General features: G+C 35.8%; 1 protein-coding gene across 1 annotated transcript in view; it reads left to right on the plus strand.

Annotated features, from left to right (window-relative positions):
* The window catches only part of TRIM33 (tripartite motif containing 33), a 141729-nt gene that overhangs the window by 90972 nt on the left and 32363 nt on the right, over positions 1–18394 (plus strand). The window contains exons 5-8 of the mRNA XM_052636645.1: positions 12538–12654; positions 15335–15449; positions 17474–17620; positions 18051–18168. Of these exons, the coding sequence (XP_052492605.1) occupies positions 12538–12654; positions 15335–15449; positions 17474–17620; positions 18051–18168 (497 nt within the window). The remainder of the gene's footprint in view (positions 1–12537; positions 12655–15334; positions 15450–17473; positions 17621–18050; positions 18169–18394) is intronic.

The raw sequence follows: 18394 nt of genomic DNA on the forward strand, positions 1-18394 counted from the left end.
TACAAACCTCTAATCCCAGGGCATGGGACTTGCTTTACATACCAGATCCATCCTTTGCTTGATTGGGCTAGGCCTACTGTGCACGGCAGGCTGTATATATGTATGTATGTATGTATGTGTTTTTGTAAAAAAATATGAGTGGATAAGGATAGGTGTTAGAAACAATGCCTCTGTACCCATCTTGAGCTGCCCAGGGATGGATATATGAAGCAAGGACAAGATCCTTAACCTTTAACATTTCTGGCCGTTTCCTCCTTGACTTCCAGAGCGACCATCACTGGTAGCTTCTTTGTTTAGTTCCCAGAGCCACTGTTCTATCCTGCTGTAGCAGTGATTAGTGTCATGGAGTTAAAGAAGAGAAAGGGGTTACTTTCACATGCTGTGAGATCACTGCACACCTGCCTCACTGTGTTGTAACAGGGCAAATGCAGTAGTACACACTGGGCGATATGTGTCTGATCCTGGGTTCTTGTCTCCCTCAGTTGCTGCCCCCTTCTAGTTCCTTTATTTGTCTGCACTTTGTAGGACTTCATGGGATTCCCTGGTGGCTCAGATGTAAAGTGTTTGCCTGCAATGTGGGAGACCCGGGTTCATTCCCTGGGTCAGACAGATCCCCTCTGGAGAAGGAAATGGCAGCTCACTCTAGTACTCTTGCCTGGAAAATCCTATGGACAGAGGAGCCTTGGTAGGTTACGGTCCATGGGGTTGCAAAGAGTTGGACACAACTGAGTGACTGCACTTTCACTTTTCTAGTTATGGTATTTGTCTGTGCTTTGTAGGACTTCACAAGTCACTGATCTGGCGATTGCTTGGTGGCCTAGTTTGTGTAAGTGTGTGGTCTTCTCCATGTTCTTTTGGGGCTTAATTGTTTACAAACTTCTTTTTATATTGAGAAAAATAACCAAACCATCTTTAGCAAAAATGTTCTGTACCAGGCAAAAAGATCTGAAACATAAGCTTGGGGGCCCCTCATCTTGAAGTGGGGGGGTCTTGAACCATACTTTCTTTCATGTTCCCTTTCACCTGTTTCCTATTTAGAATAAGATCTTCTGTCCTAAATCTAGATTCCTGCCCATTCCTCTTATTTCACCCTGACATCCTCCACCTCAAATAATCCATATGTCTATATGTATGGATTGTAGAATATCTACAATCGAATGATTTGTGCAAAAATTTGTGATCCAGATAGCTGGTAGAAATGACATACAAATTCATATCTACTATCAGTCTTCTCAGGAAGGGGTATGGCAACAAATCAGATTTTCCTATCCAGACAAATTGTTTTCCTGAAGTTCATTTATTGTCAGAAAAAGTAGCTTGTTTACTGAAGTTCAGTGTTCATTCAGCTCATTTGTTCAGTAGGTATTTGAGTACTCACCATGTACCAAGTACCAGGCGAGGTGATGATTATGCATATAATAATACAAAAACAGAGATGGTCGTTGATGTTTTGGGAGACTCACCATCTTTACAAGGCTCGAGATTGAGCAATGGTTCAATAGTAGTTCATGATAATCTCCAAAAATAGTTCGTTCATTTTGGTTTTGCTGGAAAAGCCTTGTTAATTTTTGTATCGTAGTTTGTGAATCTATCCAACTATCTGAGGAACTCATAGGCTCAGTGAGTCAGTTCCCTTGCAGAATGTTTGCTATGATTAGAAGAAGTGGGCATGGCTGAGAGTTAGCTTGAATACAGGAATTTCAGAAGATTTGAGAAAGAAACATTCTTCAGAGTCATCAGTTACCATTTGGGAAAGGGACAGATTGGTTGAGATGAATGTTGCTAAAATTCTGAAAAGTGGAACCCGTATTGGTTGAAAATGGTTGATCACTTTTCCTTTGCAGCAATGTAAGCCTGCCTGTCACCATTTATAGTTGATCTCTGATCTCTGTATGGCTGGTACTTACCTTTGAGATCTTAGCATAAGTGTCACCCTAAAAGAATCTTTTCTGTATATCCAGTCTATAGTTTTTAACCATCCATATATCCTCTTTGTCACATCACTATTTAAATTGTTTTCTCATTAATTAGAATGTAAGGAAAGGAAGAATAGGACCCTGTTTTGTCTTGTTTACTGTTGTATTTCTAGCCTTTGAATGCTTCTGGCAAATAGAAGAATTCACTGACTGGATACTTTGAAGTCTTATTAATGACATATATAAGTCATTATGACTTATATATAATATATATATTAATATTTACATATCTTGTGATTTAATATGTATATCTTGTGATTTTATTATATATATATGAGTATGTGTATAGACATACACAGAAAAGTATCTAAAAGTGCAGTTTAGAGAATGACTAAAATATAAATGAAATAAAATCTGAATTGTCTTTTACTTAGCTACTTGATAAATGGAAATATTAGGTACTTTAGTTCTGTGGAAAAAGAAAAAAAAGCTGCTGAGATGCTAAATGGCATCATCACCCAAGGAAGTTTGGAAACCTCTTGGCTATAGTTAATTCATTCTTTTATTGATAGTAATTTGGGTTGTTTCTAATTCCGGCTAGTATAAAAAATAATAATTATTTTGGAGTCCAAGAAAATAAGATCTATCACTACTTCCACTTTTTCCCCTTCTATTTGCCATGAAGTGATAGGACCGGCTGCCATGATCTTAGGTTTTTGAAGTTGAGTTTGAGTTTTAAGCCAGCTTTTTCATTCTCCTCTTTCACCCTCATCAAGAGGCTCTTTAGTTCCTCTTCACTTTCTACCATTAGAATGTTACCTTCTCTGTGTGTGAGATTGTTGATATTTCTCCCAGCAATCTTGACTGAAGCTTGAGCTTCATCTAGCCTGGCATTTTGCATGATGTACTCTGCATGTAAGTTAAATAAACATGGTGACAATATACAGTCTTGTCGTACTCCTTTCCCAGTTTTGAACCAGTCAGTTGTTCCATGTAAGGTTCTAATGGTTGCTTTTTGACCCCACATATAGGTTTCTCAGGAGACAGGTAAGATGGTCTGATATTCTCATGTCTTTAAGAATTTTTCACAGTTGCTGTGATCTGCACAATCAAAGGCTTTCTTTCACATAGTCAGTGAAGCAGAAGTAGACGGTTTTCTGGAATTCCCTTGTTCTCTCTGATCCAACAGATATTGGCAATTTGATCTCTGGTTCATCTGCCTCTTCGAAAGCCAGCTTGTACACTTGGAAGTTCTCAGTTCACATACTGCTGAAGCCTAGGTTTAAGCATTTTTGACATAACCTTACTAGTGTGTAAAATGAGCGCAGTTGTATGATAGTTTGAGCGTTCTTTGGCACTGCCCTTCTTTGGAAGGAGGAATGAAAACTGACCTTTTTCAGTCCTGTGGCCACTGCTGAGCTTTCCAAATGTACTAACGTATTATCTGCAGCACTTTAACAGCATCATCTATCACAGCCTTGTCGTAGTGAATGGGCTTGCTTAACTCAAATATGCCATTTATATATATATATATATATATATATCTGTTTTAAAACGATGAACTTCACATTTTCCTTTAAAATTACTTATGCAAATACTTTGTCTAGAATTATGATGCTTTCTTCAATAAAGGTTTGAATTTCCTTTCGCCAGTTCATTGAAGCACTACCAGGTTGAGGCTATTAAATATCCAGAATGAAATTGTTTCAGACCATCAGATGATGTGTACTTGGTCTAAAAATTCGTATGGTGTACTTTGTGACTACTACTTCTAAGGATTCATCTCTCTTCTGCAGCATTATAGTAATTTTCCTTTAGTCCTGTAGAGGTAGTAAAGGAGCAAGTGACTGTTGGTGGCAAAGGTAACACACTTGCGAAACCATCATCACAGTCAGAATAGTGAACGTATTTTTATTATTCCCAAAAGTCTCACTTTGATATTTGAAAGCTGTTTCTGCTGTATCTCTAATTCTAATTTGACAGTTTTCTCTCAGTACTTTAAAGATATAGCTCTACTCTGTTATGGCTTGAATTGTTTCCAGTGAGAAGCCTATTGTCCTTTTTTAAAAAATTAATTTATTTAAATTGTATTTCATTACAATATTGTGATGGTTTTGTCATACATCAGCATGAACTGGCTACAGGTATACATGTGTTCCCCCCATCCTGAACCCAACTCTCTCCCTACCCTATCGCTCTGGCTGTCCCAGAGTACCCGCTTTGGGTGCCCTGCTTCATTCATTGAACTTGCACTGGCCACCTATTTTAAATATGGTAATGTATATGTTTCAGTGCTGTTCTCTCAAATCATGCCACGTTCACCGTCCCCCCTTGAGTCCAAAAGTCTGCTGTTTACATTGGCCGCCTTTGCTGCACTGCATGTAAGATCGTTGGTACTGTTTTTCTAAATTCCATGTATATGCTGATAAACAGTATTTATCTTTCTCTTTCTGACTTACTTCACTTTGTTTAATAGGCTCCAGGTTCATCCACCTCCTTGAAACTGACTCAAATGCAATCCTTTTTAGTGGAATATAATATTCCATTGTGTATAAGTACCACTACTTCCTTATACATTCATCTGCTGATGGACATCTAGGTGCTTTCATGTCCTCCCTCTTATAAATAGTGCTGCAGTGAACATTGGGGTACATGTGTCTTTACCAATTCTGGTTTCCTTGCGGGGGGGGTGTATGCCCAGCAGTGGGGTTGCTGGGTCCCATGACAGTTCTTTTCCCAGTTTTTTAAGGAATCTCCACACTGTTCTCCATAGTGACTGTACTAGTTTTCATTCCCACCAGCAGTGTAAGCGGGTCACCTTTTCTCCACACCCTCTCCAGCATTTTTTGTCTGTAGACTTTTTGATGATGGCCATTCTGACTGGTGTGAGATGATACCTTGTGGTTTTGATTTGCATTTCTCTAATAGTGAAGTTAGGCATCTTCTCATGTGTTTATTAGCCATCTGTATGTCCTCTTTGGAGAAATGTCTGTCTAGGTCTTTTGCCCACTTTTTGATTGGGTTGTTTATTTTTCTGGTATTGAGCTGCATGAACTGCTTGTATATTTTGGAGATCAATTCTTTGTCAGTTTATTCATTTGCTATTATTTTCTCCCAATTTGAGGGCTGTCTTTTCAGTTTGCTTATAGTTTCCTTCATTTTGCAAAAGCTTTTAAGTTTAACCAGGTCCCATTTGTTTATTTTTGTTTTTATTTCCAGTACTCTGGGAGGTGGGTCATAGAGGATCTTGCTGTGGTTTATGTCAGAGAGTGTTCTGCCTTTGTTTTCCTCTAAAAGTTTTATAGTTTATGGTCTTACATTTAGGTCTTTAATCTGTTTGAAGTTTATTTTTGTGTATGGTATTAGAAACTGTTCTAGTTTCATTCTTTACACATGCAAAACTATAATAAAAAATCTTCCAACAAACAAAACCCCAGAACTAGATAGCTTCACAGGTGGAATTCTTCCAAAAATTCAGAGAAGCGCTAACACCTATCCTACTCAGACTCTTCCACAAAAATGCAGAGGAAGAAAAACTCCCAAACTCATTCTACAAGGCCAGGATCACCCTGACACCAAAACCACAAAGATGCCACAAAAAAAGAAAACAACAGTCCAGTATCACTGATGAATATAGATGCAAAATCCTCAACAGAATTCTAGCAGAAAGAATCCAACATATTAGAAAGATCATACATTATGATCAAGTGGGCTTTATGCTAGGAAGCAAGGATTCTTCAGTATTTGCAAATCAATAGTATGATACGCCATATTAACAAATTGAAAGATAAAAACCATATGATTATTATTAGATACTGTTCTGTCTTTATTCTTCTGTATATATCTTTTTGCCTCTCAGTACTTAAAATTTTTCTTTATTACCAACTTTAAGCAGTTTGAAGACAATATATCTTTGTGTAATTTTTTAAATGTTTCTTGTGCTTGGAGGGGGTTGAGCTGCTTAGATCTATATAGGTTTTATAGTTTTTGTCAAATTCGGGAAATTTTATTGCAGTGTTACAATTTCTTCCAATACTTATTGCCTCTTCCCTTTCCCTCCCCTCCCCATTTGGGGATGCCAGTCATACATGTATTAATTTTATTACAGTTGTCCTAAAACTCACTGTTCCTTTATTGATCTCTCCTCCAGTTTTTTTCTGTTTGATTTCAGATGGAATTAAGAGCAGGTTAGATGTTACAGAAGAAAAGATTAGGAACTTTGAAGAAAGGTAGCAGTGTAAAGTAACAGCTTGTTCTACTAATGAAGTCTTAAGTAACTGAAACATCAGTTGATGTTATGGTGTTCCTTTTGTGAGTTAAAGTTAGTTTATCTTCTGTTCCCTTTTCTATTTATGTGAGAATCCTAATGTCTTTCCCAAGCTTTCTTGAGATTTCTATCCTTTTGGTTCTCATCATGTGTGCTCAGAGTGCGTGCTCTCTGCAGCTTTTCAGTTCAGTTCAGTCGCTCAGTCATCCCTGAATCTTTGTGACCCCATGAACCGCAGCACGCCAGGCCTCCCTGTCCATCACCAACTCCCGGAATCCACCCAGACCCGTGTCCATCGAGTCAGTGATGCCATCCAACCATCTCATCCTCTCTCGTCCCCTTCTCCTCCTGCCTTCAATCTTTGCCAGCATCAGGGTCTTTTCCAGTGAGTCAACTTCGCATCAGGTGGCCAAAATACTAGAGTTTCAGCTTCAACATCAGACCATCCAGTGAACACCCAGGACTGTGTTCATTGATGGGGGAACACACCTCCTTTAGGATAGACTGGTTGGATCTCCTTGCAGTCCAAGGGACTCTCAAGAGTCTTCTCCAACACCACAGTATTCTTTGGTGCTCAGCCTTCTTTATAGTCCAACTCTCATATCCATACATGACCACTGGAAAAACCATAGCCTTGACTAGATGGACTTTTGTTGGCAACGTAATGTCTCTGCTCTTTAATATGCTCTCTAGGTTCGTCCTAACTTTCCTTCCAAGGAGCAAGTGTCTTTTAATTTCATGGCTGCAGTCACCATCTGCAGTGATTTTGGAGCCCAGAAAAATAAAAAGTCAGCCACTGTGTCCACTGTTTCCCCATCTATGTGCCATGAAGTGGTGGGACTGGATGCCATGATTTTCGTTTTCTGAATGTTGAGCTTTAAGCCAACTTTTTCACTCTCCTCTTTCACTTTCTTCAAGAGGCTCTTTAGTTCTTCACGTTCTGCCATAAGGGTGGTATCATCTGCATATCTGAAGTTATTGATATTTCTCCCGCCAATCTTGATTCCAGCTTGTGCTTCTTCCAGCCCAGCGTTTCTCATGATGTACTCTGCATATAAGTTAAATAAGCAGGGTGACAATATACAGCCTTGACGTACTCCTTTTCCTATTTGGAACCAGTCTGTTGTTCCATGTCCAGTTCTAACTGTTGCTTCCTGACCCGCATACATGTTTCTCAAGAGGCAGGTCAGGTGGTCTGGTATTCCCATCTCTTTCAGAATTTTCCACAGTTTATTGTGATCCACACAGTCAAGGGCTTTGGCATAGTCAGTAAAGCAGAAATAGATGTTTTTCTGGAACTCTCTTCCTTTTTCGATGATCCAGCGGATGTTGGCAATTTGATCTCTGGTTCCTCTGCCTTTTCTACAACCAGCTTAAAACATCAGGAAGTTCACGGTTCACGTATTGCTGAAGCCTGGCTTGGAGAATTTTGAGCATTACTTTACTAGCATGTGAGATGAGTGCAATTGTGTGGTAGCTTGAGCATTCTTTGGCGTTGCCTTTCTTTGGGATTGGAATGAAAACGGACCTTTTCCAGTCCTGTGGCCACTGCTGAGTTTTCCAAATTTGCTGGCATATTGAGTGCAGCACTTACACTGCGTCATCTTTCAGGATTTGAAATAGCTCAACTGGAATGCCATCACCTCCACTAGCTTTGTTCGTAGTGATGCTTTCCTAAGGCCTGCTTGACTTCACATTCCAGGATGTCTGGCTCTAGGTGAGTGATTACATCATCATGGTTATCTGGGTTGTGAAGATCTTTTTTGTACAGTTCTTCTGTGTATTCTTGCCACTTCTTTTTAATATCTTCTGCTTCTGTTAGGTGCATACCATTTCTGTCCTTTATCGAGCCCATCTTTGCATGAAATGTTCCCTTGGTATCTCTAATTTTCTTGAAGAGATCTCTAGTCTTTCCCATTCTGTTGTTTTCCTCTTATTTCTTTGCATTGATCACTGAGGAAGACTTTCTTATCTCTCCTTGCTATTCTTTGGAACTCTGCATTCAAATGGGTATATCTTTCATTTTCTCCTTTGCTTTTCACTTCTCTTCCTTTCACAGCTATTTGTAAGGCCTCCTCAGACAGCCATTTTGCTTTTCTGCATTTCTTTTTCTTGGGGATGGTCTTGATTCCTGTCTCCTGTACAATGTCACAAACCTCCATCCATAGTTCTTCAGGCACTCTATCTATTAGATCTAATCCCTTAATTATTTCTCACTTCCACTGTATAGTCATAAGGGATTTGATTTAGGTCATACCTGAATGGTCTAGTGGTTTTCTCCACTTTCTTCAATTTCAGTCTGAATTTGGCAATAAGGAGTTCATGATCTGAGCCACAGTCAGCTCTGGGTCTTGTTTTTGCTGACTGTATAGAGCTGCTCCATCTTTGGCTGCAAAGAATATAATCAGTCTGATTTCAGTGTCGACCATCTGGTGATGTCCCTGTGTAGAGTCTTCTCTTGTGTTGTTGGAAGAGGGTGTTTGCTGTGACCAGTGCGTTCTCTTGGCAGAACTCTATTTGCCCTGCTTCATTCTGTACTCCAAGGCCAAATTTGCCTGTTACTCCAGGTATCTCTTGACTTCCTACTTTTGCATTCCAGTCCCCTGTAATGAAAAGGACATCTTTTTTGGGTGTTAGTTCTAGAAGCTCTTGGAGGTCTTCACAGCTGTTGCTCAGTCCTTCTGGCATCATCACCTCCCTTTCACGTACTGCCTTGAGTAAGGAGCGCAACCTCAGCTGAAGAGTCTCGCAGGCACGTCTGTGAGGTCGTTATGTACACTCTAGGTCTTCTGTTGCTGCTGGATTGAGGCTTTTTATTTTAAACAATGGAAATCGTTTTAAAATACTGCTAAAAATACCAGTGATAACCAGCTTTACGCCTTTACTCTGCTTTAATAAGCAAAATAGTATGTTTATTTAAGTGTTTTATATTTTTTTGATCAATTTAATTCTTGGACTAATCCTGTAAGATACGATTATTACATATTTTTCTGAAGAAGACCTGAGACATAGAAAATTGTCCAAATCATCTGTTACTGTGACGACTGTAATATTACTTAGTTATTAAGTCTTTTTAAAGATTTAATGAGAATCCATGTGAGATACTTAGCAAAGTGCTTGAAAACATTGTAAGTTCTCAAAATGGGCTAATTGTTGTTATTTCTAGATTGATAAATGCTTAGTTAAATTATGTTTGGAGTATTTTTCAGGGTAATCTTGAGGATAGAGTAGGGGGATATACTGAAAAAATTAACTATAAATGGATACTTTTTGCAAGTGGATGGTTGGTTCTGTGCGATTGAATCTGTGCTTTAACCTATGCTTGAAAATTTATATAATTCGTATTTATGAAATTTTATGGATAACTGATTTAAGGAAGACACTGAGTCAGAATGACTACATATCAGCTTTAAAGGATGTTTACCTAGACATTCAGTTTGCATACAAACTAAGATGATGTATTTCCCTAGAAGTGCCAGAGTAAAATCTTATCAACTGTTAAACATTCTCTGATAGTTACTAAGAATAATTACTTGGCCAAGAATAATTACTTGGCAAATAGAGTGGCATCCTTTTACAACTCAGGGTCTGATAAGACTTTAAATGTGCATTCAGAAGTTACAGTTTGTAGTTTTAGCTAAGTGATTCTCAGCCTTTGGAAAAATTCTTTTATTCACTTCCCATACTTACGAGAGCCCTCTTTTCAAAAACTTAGCAAACAGCTTTAACTAATAGTTTATTTCTCAATAAATTTATATATATATAAGCATAATGATTCTGTCCAAAACATGATAATTGATAGCATACATGTTATACTGAGTTTCTATAATTCTAGCCAAAAGGAGAAAAAGTCTTAACTTATAAGCCCATCATTACTAAATCGTGGGTGTGTGTAATTTTTATATAGACATTTAGAAATACACAAAATAACTCACTGTGGTGAAGAATTCCATGTTAAGAATCACTGCTTCATATGCAAGATTAAAATCTAAGAAACTGCATATTACATATTAACAGAATTATGGTTAATCCATTTATTAGTTGTTCTTCCCCCTCATTTCTGAAGTATTTCACCTATTACATTGATTAGTGCAAAAAGAAAATGCAGTGTTAGTTTATTCTGTTAGCTAAGAGAATCAGAAGGAGCTTGTAGCCAAAACTACTTTATTGTTCATTTGTTTTTCAAGCTCAAGTTAGTATTTTTCTTCTAGTAATACAGTAGACATTCATTCAAGTGAATGGAAGCACATCCGATTATCAGTGTTTTACCTATCTCTTGATGGTTAACTATTATTTATTATCTGAGTCCACCTTCAGCAAAATGTACACTTCTGTTTAACACCTGGTACCTCCCTGTTTCTGTAGCTTTGTCTTTTCCTCGGCCCTGAAATTGACAGATGGCTTCAGAACTGTGTACTTTTGTACATTCAGATTGTTTACCCCAGTGAAAGCTCTTACCTTTCTCCCAGGTTTGTTTACCTAGAAAGGTCTTACTCACCCTTTAACATCCAGTGTAGATGTCAACACCTATATGAAGGCATGAAAGGGAATATACTTTCTCCTAGGTGTATCGTGGTGTATTTGCTTCCTGCTTGTTCCTATGAATGCAGTAAGACATTTCTAGAAGTAGGATTCTGAAACATTGAGTTGAGAAAAGAAATAAAATTGTACAGATTTAAATTTCATGAATTAAAATTTTGTGAGTTATGGTACTAGTTGACCTTTCTGCCCAATGCCTTCTTATTTGCTGACATATTTAAACTGTGGGTCAAAAGATCTTTCTTCTTTACAATGTAAAGCTTAAGTCAAAAGGGTTAGCATGGAAATCTCATATTCCTGCTTTATCCATGCAGATTAAATACAGTCAAATTTCATTTTGGCCTTTGAGAAATAAATGGTATAGGAAATGAATCAAAGGTTGTTCCTTTAATGTTTCTTCAATGAAGGAATAGTCTGGCTCACCTTTGTAACAGAACCTCTTTTAAAAGCCTTTTAAATTAAAATACTCACATGCTTTTGTGGTGTTTAGTTAATATATCATACAAGTTATCATGTGCTAGACTTTACATTGTAGATAGGTTCTTTTTTTTGCTTTAAAATATTTCTCCTTGAAAATCATAGAATGATATGCTCATTATGTATATTTCACTGTAATAAAAAATTCTTAATGCACAAAATAAAAACCTCATTTGCCAGCTGTTTTGTGTAACCAGGCTCACCCTATTTTTCTAAACTTTGCATTCTAATTCTCTGTTTTTCCTTTACATCTTAAACCCTACCACTCAGCAAACTTTCCTTTTGTTAACAACGTCAGAGCCTTTCCTCCTGTGTTTACCACAACAGAGACCTTTACTAAAGGTACAAACATTTAGGTGCTCATAGCCTTCCTCTGCATCTGAATTTCTGCTTTTACTTTAATGATTTGTGTCCACATAGATAAGGAAAACTTCTTCAGTACCTTGAGCTTCTCTTTTCTGGCAATCTTTTCTTGATTCTGCCTTAGCTAGGTGTTCAGTTTTTAGGTTATACCATGGATGCTTTGGCTCCAGTTAAACTTTCAAATTACCGAAGATGTTGATCATTGTGACAGAGTCAGAGACCATTGTTCAAGCTTGTTTATTCAGCTGTACCCATTAGTACTGTACTCTGATCATCTGAGCTACTGTCTTTAGAGTTGTAGCTGATCTTCCCCTTCTCTCTTCTTCAGATCTTTTATATTATAGTTCTGCATGATTTTCCTGGTGGCTCAGATGGTAAAGAATCTGCCTGTGATGCAGGAGACATGGGCTTGATCCCTGGGTGGGGAAGATCCCCTGCAGAAGGAAGTGGCAACCCACTCCAGTATTCTTGCCTGGAGAATTCCATGGACAGAGGAGCCTGGTGGGCTACAGTCCTTGGAGTCGCAAAGAGTTGGACACGACTGAGCAACTAACACACACATATATTACAATAGTAGCAGTGATTTTATGATTTTGAAATTGTGGGTAGTTTTCCCACCTTTGAAAGTATTTTGTGTAATGTGATTATATTTTCTGATTTAAAATGTATACAACTCATGCCAGTATTTGGATTTTTAAAAAATGCAATCCTGAATCAAAACTCTAATGTAAGAACACTTGAGCAATTTTGAGTAATTTTGTTTGTTTGTTTTAAAGTGGATTCACTGGGTCAGGTTAAGAGTGAAGGAAAATTTGTAGTTAAAAGTTGCTGGTAATGTAAGTGGTGTGTGTCCTTCTTAGAATGTTGATCATTTAAGTAAGGTTTCAAGATTGACTCATCCAGCAGTTGTTTGTTCCCAAATCACAGTCATAAATTTTCTGTTTTAAATGTAATTTTTGGTTTTTTGTTTTGAAGGTACCAGTTTTTGGAAGAAGCTTTTCAAAACCAGAAAGGTGCAATTGAGAATCTACTGGCTAAGCTTCTTGAGAAGAAGAATTATGTTCATTTTGCAGCTACTCAGGTGCAGAATAGGTAAGTGTGGTTCCTTAAAACCAAAATTTCACTTTAAAGATTATTAAACAAAGTGGGTCCAGTTTAAATTTGTTTTCCTTCTATATTATATTAAGCATATATAGAAAAGATTTTTTTTTTTTGAGGAGTAAATGATTTGAGTTTGGATTATGATATTTATTAAAGAAAATTTAATTCACTAAAATTTTGGATACTCATTTAGGATACATCTTTGTTATATAATTAATATCACTCTAGTATTCATAAGGCTTAGTTAAGTATAGAAAAAGCAATTAATGTATAAAGAGTTGAATTATAAAATTTCACCTAGAGACTGTGGAAGACAGAGGAGTGAATATGAAGAATGGTGGGCAAATTTCCCATCTGTAAAACAAGCATTAAAAACAGTACTTATCTTAGTTGTATTATTATGAGAACAGTTTCTGGCACATAGTAAACCTTCAAATTTTAGCTTTTTAAAATCACCAACACTAGTTTTTAGAAATCCTATTTTTGTTGATTTCTAAATTAACTAAATTTATTGATAAAGCACGTGGGACTGAGACTTCTCTGGTGTTCCAGTGGTTAAGACTCCATACTTACACTCCAGGGGCCATGGGTTCGATTCCTAGTTAGGGGACTCAGATCATGTACTGTGGCCACAAAAACAAACAAACAAACAAACAAAAACAGACACAAAAAACCCACAATGGCTGTTGGGACTAAGTTCATCAGTGAGTAGGTTAAGAAGATTAGGACTCTTAAAGGAGCCCTTGCAGACACACACTTGGAGCTGACATAATTAAAACCCCTATGTTCCTAGAGGTATGAATAAGGGTTCATATGTTTTTGGTCTTCAGACTCACAAAATTAAGACTTCTAGGTTCTCTAGAATATTAAAATTAATTTTTGATGATTTGAAAAGACCCAGTAAATACTTAAAATATTGAAGATGAATGAATGGTGATTATATAGTATATTAGATAATAATAGACATTAAGAGATGTTATAACTTTCATCCTAAAAGGTTATACCAAAGGAAAATAGAGGCTTTTCAGAGATTGTAGATAATATATAAATATATATACACATATACTAGTCTTAGTTTGTTCTTGTGGTTATGTCAGGATGTTTTTTATACTGCTGTTACATTGTAGACGATATTGGAGAGGATAGCTGCCTTCTCATAAGTTACAGATGGTTATCCTTTACAGAGAAAGGATAGAAAGATAATTCATATTACAGTCCTGTATTTTTATACATGTATGTTATGCATATTTTGTATAAACATTCCTCAATCTGTATAGACAAGTGAGGCTTATGTGTCGTATGATTACAGATGGTTGGAGAAAGAATTTCATCTCCAGAAAGCTTTAAAATAAAGCATTTAAGATTAAAATCTGTAATTATACTTCTTTTAAATTCTTTGATGACTTTTCTCCATTTTTTAATGTACATTCCTTTTTTTTTCTTCCTTTACAATTGAATGTATATTATCCATGCTTAAACCTAGGGGTGTTTGACTCTACTGTCAGCATGCTTAATGATTTCAACCTTTGGCTGAATCTTTTTTTTTTTTTTATTTTTAAATTTATTTATTTTTAATTGGAGGATAATTGCTTTACAATGTTGCGTTGGTTCTGCCATGCATCAGCATGAATCAGCCATAGGTATGTGTATGTTCCCTCCCTCTTGAACCTCCCTTCCTTTCCGAATCATTTTGAGTCATGTGTTTCTTAGCACTAGTAATTAGCACTCTCATTTTTAAAAAATTGTCCTCCACTCACTTTAATAAGATAAGGACAGCACTGAGTAAAAATTTCAAATCAGTGCCGGATGTACAAAGGAAGGGAAACTACATTCTTGACCCAGTGTATTCAAGTTATTCAAATTTGTACTTGATAAATGAAAGGCAGTTTTAGTGGTTGAAAGTGTTAGTTATAGTTTGTACAAAAGTAGAATGTGTAAAAGTTGAAGGTTACCATCTTATGATTGTTTGTGAACATTTTATGTATTTATATTTGTGGGATTTTTCTCTTCCTATTTTATAAATAGCAAGGTATTGGCTATTTCATATTTGCAACCAAAATTTTCATAACTTCATGGTAGCTTATATTTATTTCTAAAACATTTAACAGCTATTTTTATAAAAGGAATGAAAGTGTTTTATTCCCTTAAAACATTTTGAGAAGTAAGTCATTTTGAGAAAAACCCATGCAATGAGTATATATGAATTAACATTTGAAGTAGTTATAAGTGAACCTAAATGCTTCTACGCTTCCTACTGTTTCAAAAGATAATAGTATTGGTTGCAACATTGGTTCTTTATTCATTGTTCTTGAAAAGCACTATGATTAAATAGAACCAATGTGCCATATTTAACACTAACCAGCAATCATTGATGGCAGATGTTTGTATATCACTTTCATGTCATAGAAACTAAAGGAGATTGCCATGTAGTGTAATAAACTGTCCTTTATGAACTTAACTTGAAATTACTAAATATTTAATTCATTCTTTGTCTACATACATAACTTGTTTGGGCCAAATTGAGTGGTCAGGTCTGCCAAAACATAAGTTGTACATTCGACAAAAATTTAATTACTCATTTAAGTGCCCAGTTGGATGAATTTCTGTTACAGTTGGTAATTCAGAGACGTAGGATAAGTCGATAACCTAATGATGCATTTCTCTTATTCAGGATAAAAGAAGTAAATGAGACTAACAAACGAGTAGAACAGGAAATTAAAGTGGCCATTTTCACCCTTATCAATGAGATTAATAAGAAAGGAAAATCTCTCTTACAGCAGCTAGAGGTATGGTTCAAAGCCAAAATAAAACAAAAACTGCTTCTCTTGCTCTGTAGCTGTTTTTAATGTTTATTGAAAGCTCTTTTAGATTGGTTGCGGGGGGTATGAAAGTAAAGTCAGTTAAAATTTTTTTCGTGTGTTTTTTTAATTGGAAAATCCTCTTTTCAAGTTAGTTACTTTATAGCCCAATTTAATTAATAATACTTTAGCCATATCAGTTAGGAGATAGTGTTGGCCTCTTAGAAATGAAAGAATTATTACTAAAATGTGATATACATGAAGACAAAGCTGACCTGCCACACTCCTTCTTCTCCCCTCAAGATGGGCCCTCAGTTTAACTTTGACATTGTATATTGGGAGTCTTAACTGACTCATGTGGGTGCTTCATTTTATTTTTTAATGTTCCATAGTTTTCATAAAAATGCTATTCATTTTGAAATTTATAAACTTTAAATTTACTGGTAATTCTTTTGTATTATGTCTTTATGTTCCATATTTTGAGGTTAATATATGAATGTAAATTTCTGGATGAGAAGCCGGTCAATTTGTGAAATGCAGATTGTTTTAATCAGAGACTCTACTGACCATAGTTGATTGTTCTCAAAATTTTGTGGTTTTAAATTGGCTTAGGTAATATGGGGTTACATTTAAAGTACAATTGAAAAGTAATAATTTAAATTACATGGATATTTGATTGTTTAACTTTTAGTTACTATTAACCTCAACTTTTTTATAGATTTTTTTCCTGTTGCTATTGCTTTATTCAAAATTGTGAAATATTAGGCATAATTACATATAAATATATGTCAGCAGAGTATTATTTCTGAATTTCTGTCTTTTGAAATACACATTGCCATTGTTCTGCTATTGTGAGATTAAAAGTACTCTCACGCATATTGTTAGTTTGAGGTTTCTTGTGACTGTTGTATATCCAGCCTAGTTGCATTTAAGCTTAATAGATTTTTTTTTTAAAAAGGATCTTGTAAAGAGAGAGCAGGAGCAGGCAATTATTTTTGATACCTTTTAAGTTACAGTAAACACATTTTAATTATAGGTCTAAAGTAATGTTCTGAAACCATTTCAAGAACTTTTGAAGTAAAAGTTTTGAATTAAAGTGCCTTTTATTGCTAAAATATACACAAATACCTAGTGATAAAGCTGTCACATATTTCTAACATGGTGATAATTTAAGCAATAGATATTTTCTAGTGTACTATGTTTCTAAACTTTGTAAAATAGAGGTTTTCCTAAACTTTATAACAGGGATGATTTTCTGGGAAGTTGTAAATAAAACTCCCATCAGTTGAATATTTTTATCTACTAATTTACATTATAAAGTGAGCAACTTATTTCCTTAGGAGAAAAATTGTTCAGTAAACTCAGTTGAATCACTTGTAAGAAAGTGGTTAAGACTGAAGAGGCAAGTTGTTTAGCATGCTGAAAGTCAAAGGACATAGAGCATCTTCTATTCCTTCTGGGAAGTTTCATCCCCAGAAAGCAGTTGATTTTTCCTTTGCAGCATTTTCCTCAAATTGGTCTTTGCTTCCACTCTGCAATTCATCTTTCTCCTTTTGTCTTAATATTTAAAAGAATAGGTTTTTTCAGCCTCATTGCCATACCAGTAGATGGCACTGGTAACACAAAATTTTCTTTGGCCTGAGAAGTGTATTTAGTTAAGATAATAAAATTATTTCTAAAGGTCAGCTCATATGTTATAAGCTCTATATATTAGATTAGTCTAATAGAAGGACACTATTTTTAACAAAGACTTTTCATCTTCTGAAGGAAAAGGAAGACATAATTAATGTTAGTTTCTGTATGTACAATGTCTATTTTAGCCCAGAGAACTAAGAACTAAATTTTAGTCCCTCTTTTCTTAGTAACTTTGTCCTTGATCATAGACTCATTAAATAACGAGGAGCTTAAGTTATCCCATATTTAAAGATAAATATAAGTATTATGTTCATTTACAATAGAAATTGAACTGATATGTATAGTAATTCCTCAGTGAACCTCTTGTTCTGTTTCAGAATGTTACAAAAGAAAGACAGATGAAGTTACTGCAGCAACAGAATGACATCACAGGCCTTTCCCGGCAGGTGAAACACGTTATGAACTTTACAAACTGGGCGATCGCAAGTGGGAGCAGCACGGCACTGCTGTACAGCAAGCGACTGGTGAGACCCATCACACCTTCTTTCTCTTCACATTGACCTTATTAAGATGCTACTTAACCTATGTAAATTTACATTTTGAATTTCAGTAGAAGTAATCACCATCACATCAAAATATAGGAAGTTTCTATTACCTACAAATGTTTTTTTGTTTTTCTCTACCCCTAGCATTTTGCAGCCACTAGTCTGCTTTTTGTCATTTTCTAGAATTTCATATAAATGAAATCATACACTAAGGGAATGTAGTTTATCACCAGAAATGGCAGAAATTCAAGCATGTGCATTTGATTGTTAATATAGTTTTTTTAAACTGATTTTGTCTCATCTGAGATGGACACTCTGGGGCTACATGACGTTTTATTATGTCTTTATCTTGTTTGTTTTCTCAAGTGGTATTTAATTTTAAGACTAATGTGATTTTTTTCCCTTTAAGATTACTTTTCAGTTGCGCCATATTTTGAAAGCACGGTGTGATCCTGTCCCTGCTGCTAATGGAGCAATACGTTTCCATTGTGATCCTACCTTTTGGGCCAAGAATGTAGTCAATTTAGGTAAGAAATTAGTTGTATGGCTGTAACTTGGAACACTGAATTAGGAGAAAGCAGCTAAAACAAATCTTAGGTACTTCAAGATTTTAAGTGTCATTCTAGCATGTAAACTTTTGAAAGATAAGTTCTTCATTGGAAACTCACTTCAGCTTTGTTCATTACATCTTTAAGAATGTTGAGAGTCTCCTCTGTATAGTTTTCAACAGTAGGGATTATTTCTAACTTTCCT

The sequence above is a fragment of the Budorcas taxicolor genome, chromosome 3, assembly GCF_023091745.1.
Source record: "Budorcas taxicolor isolate Tak-1 chromosome 3, Takin1.1, whole genome shotgun sequence".
In the NCBI taxonomy this organism is placed as follows: Eukaryota; Metazoa; Chordata; class Mammalia; order Artiodactyla; family Bovidae; genus Budorcas; species Budorcas taxicolor.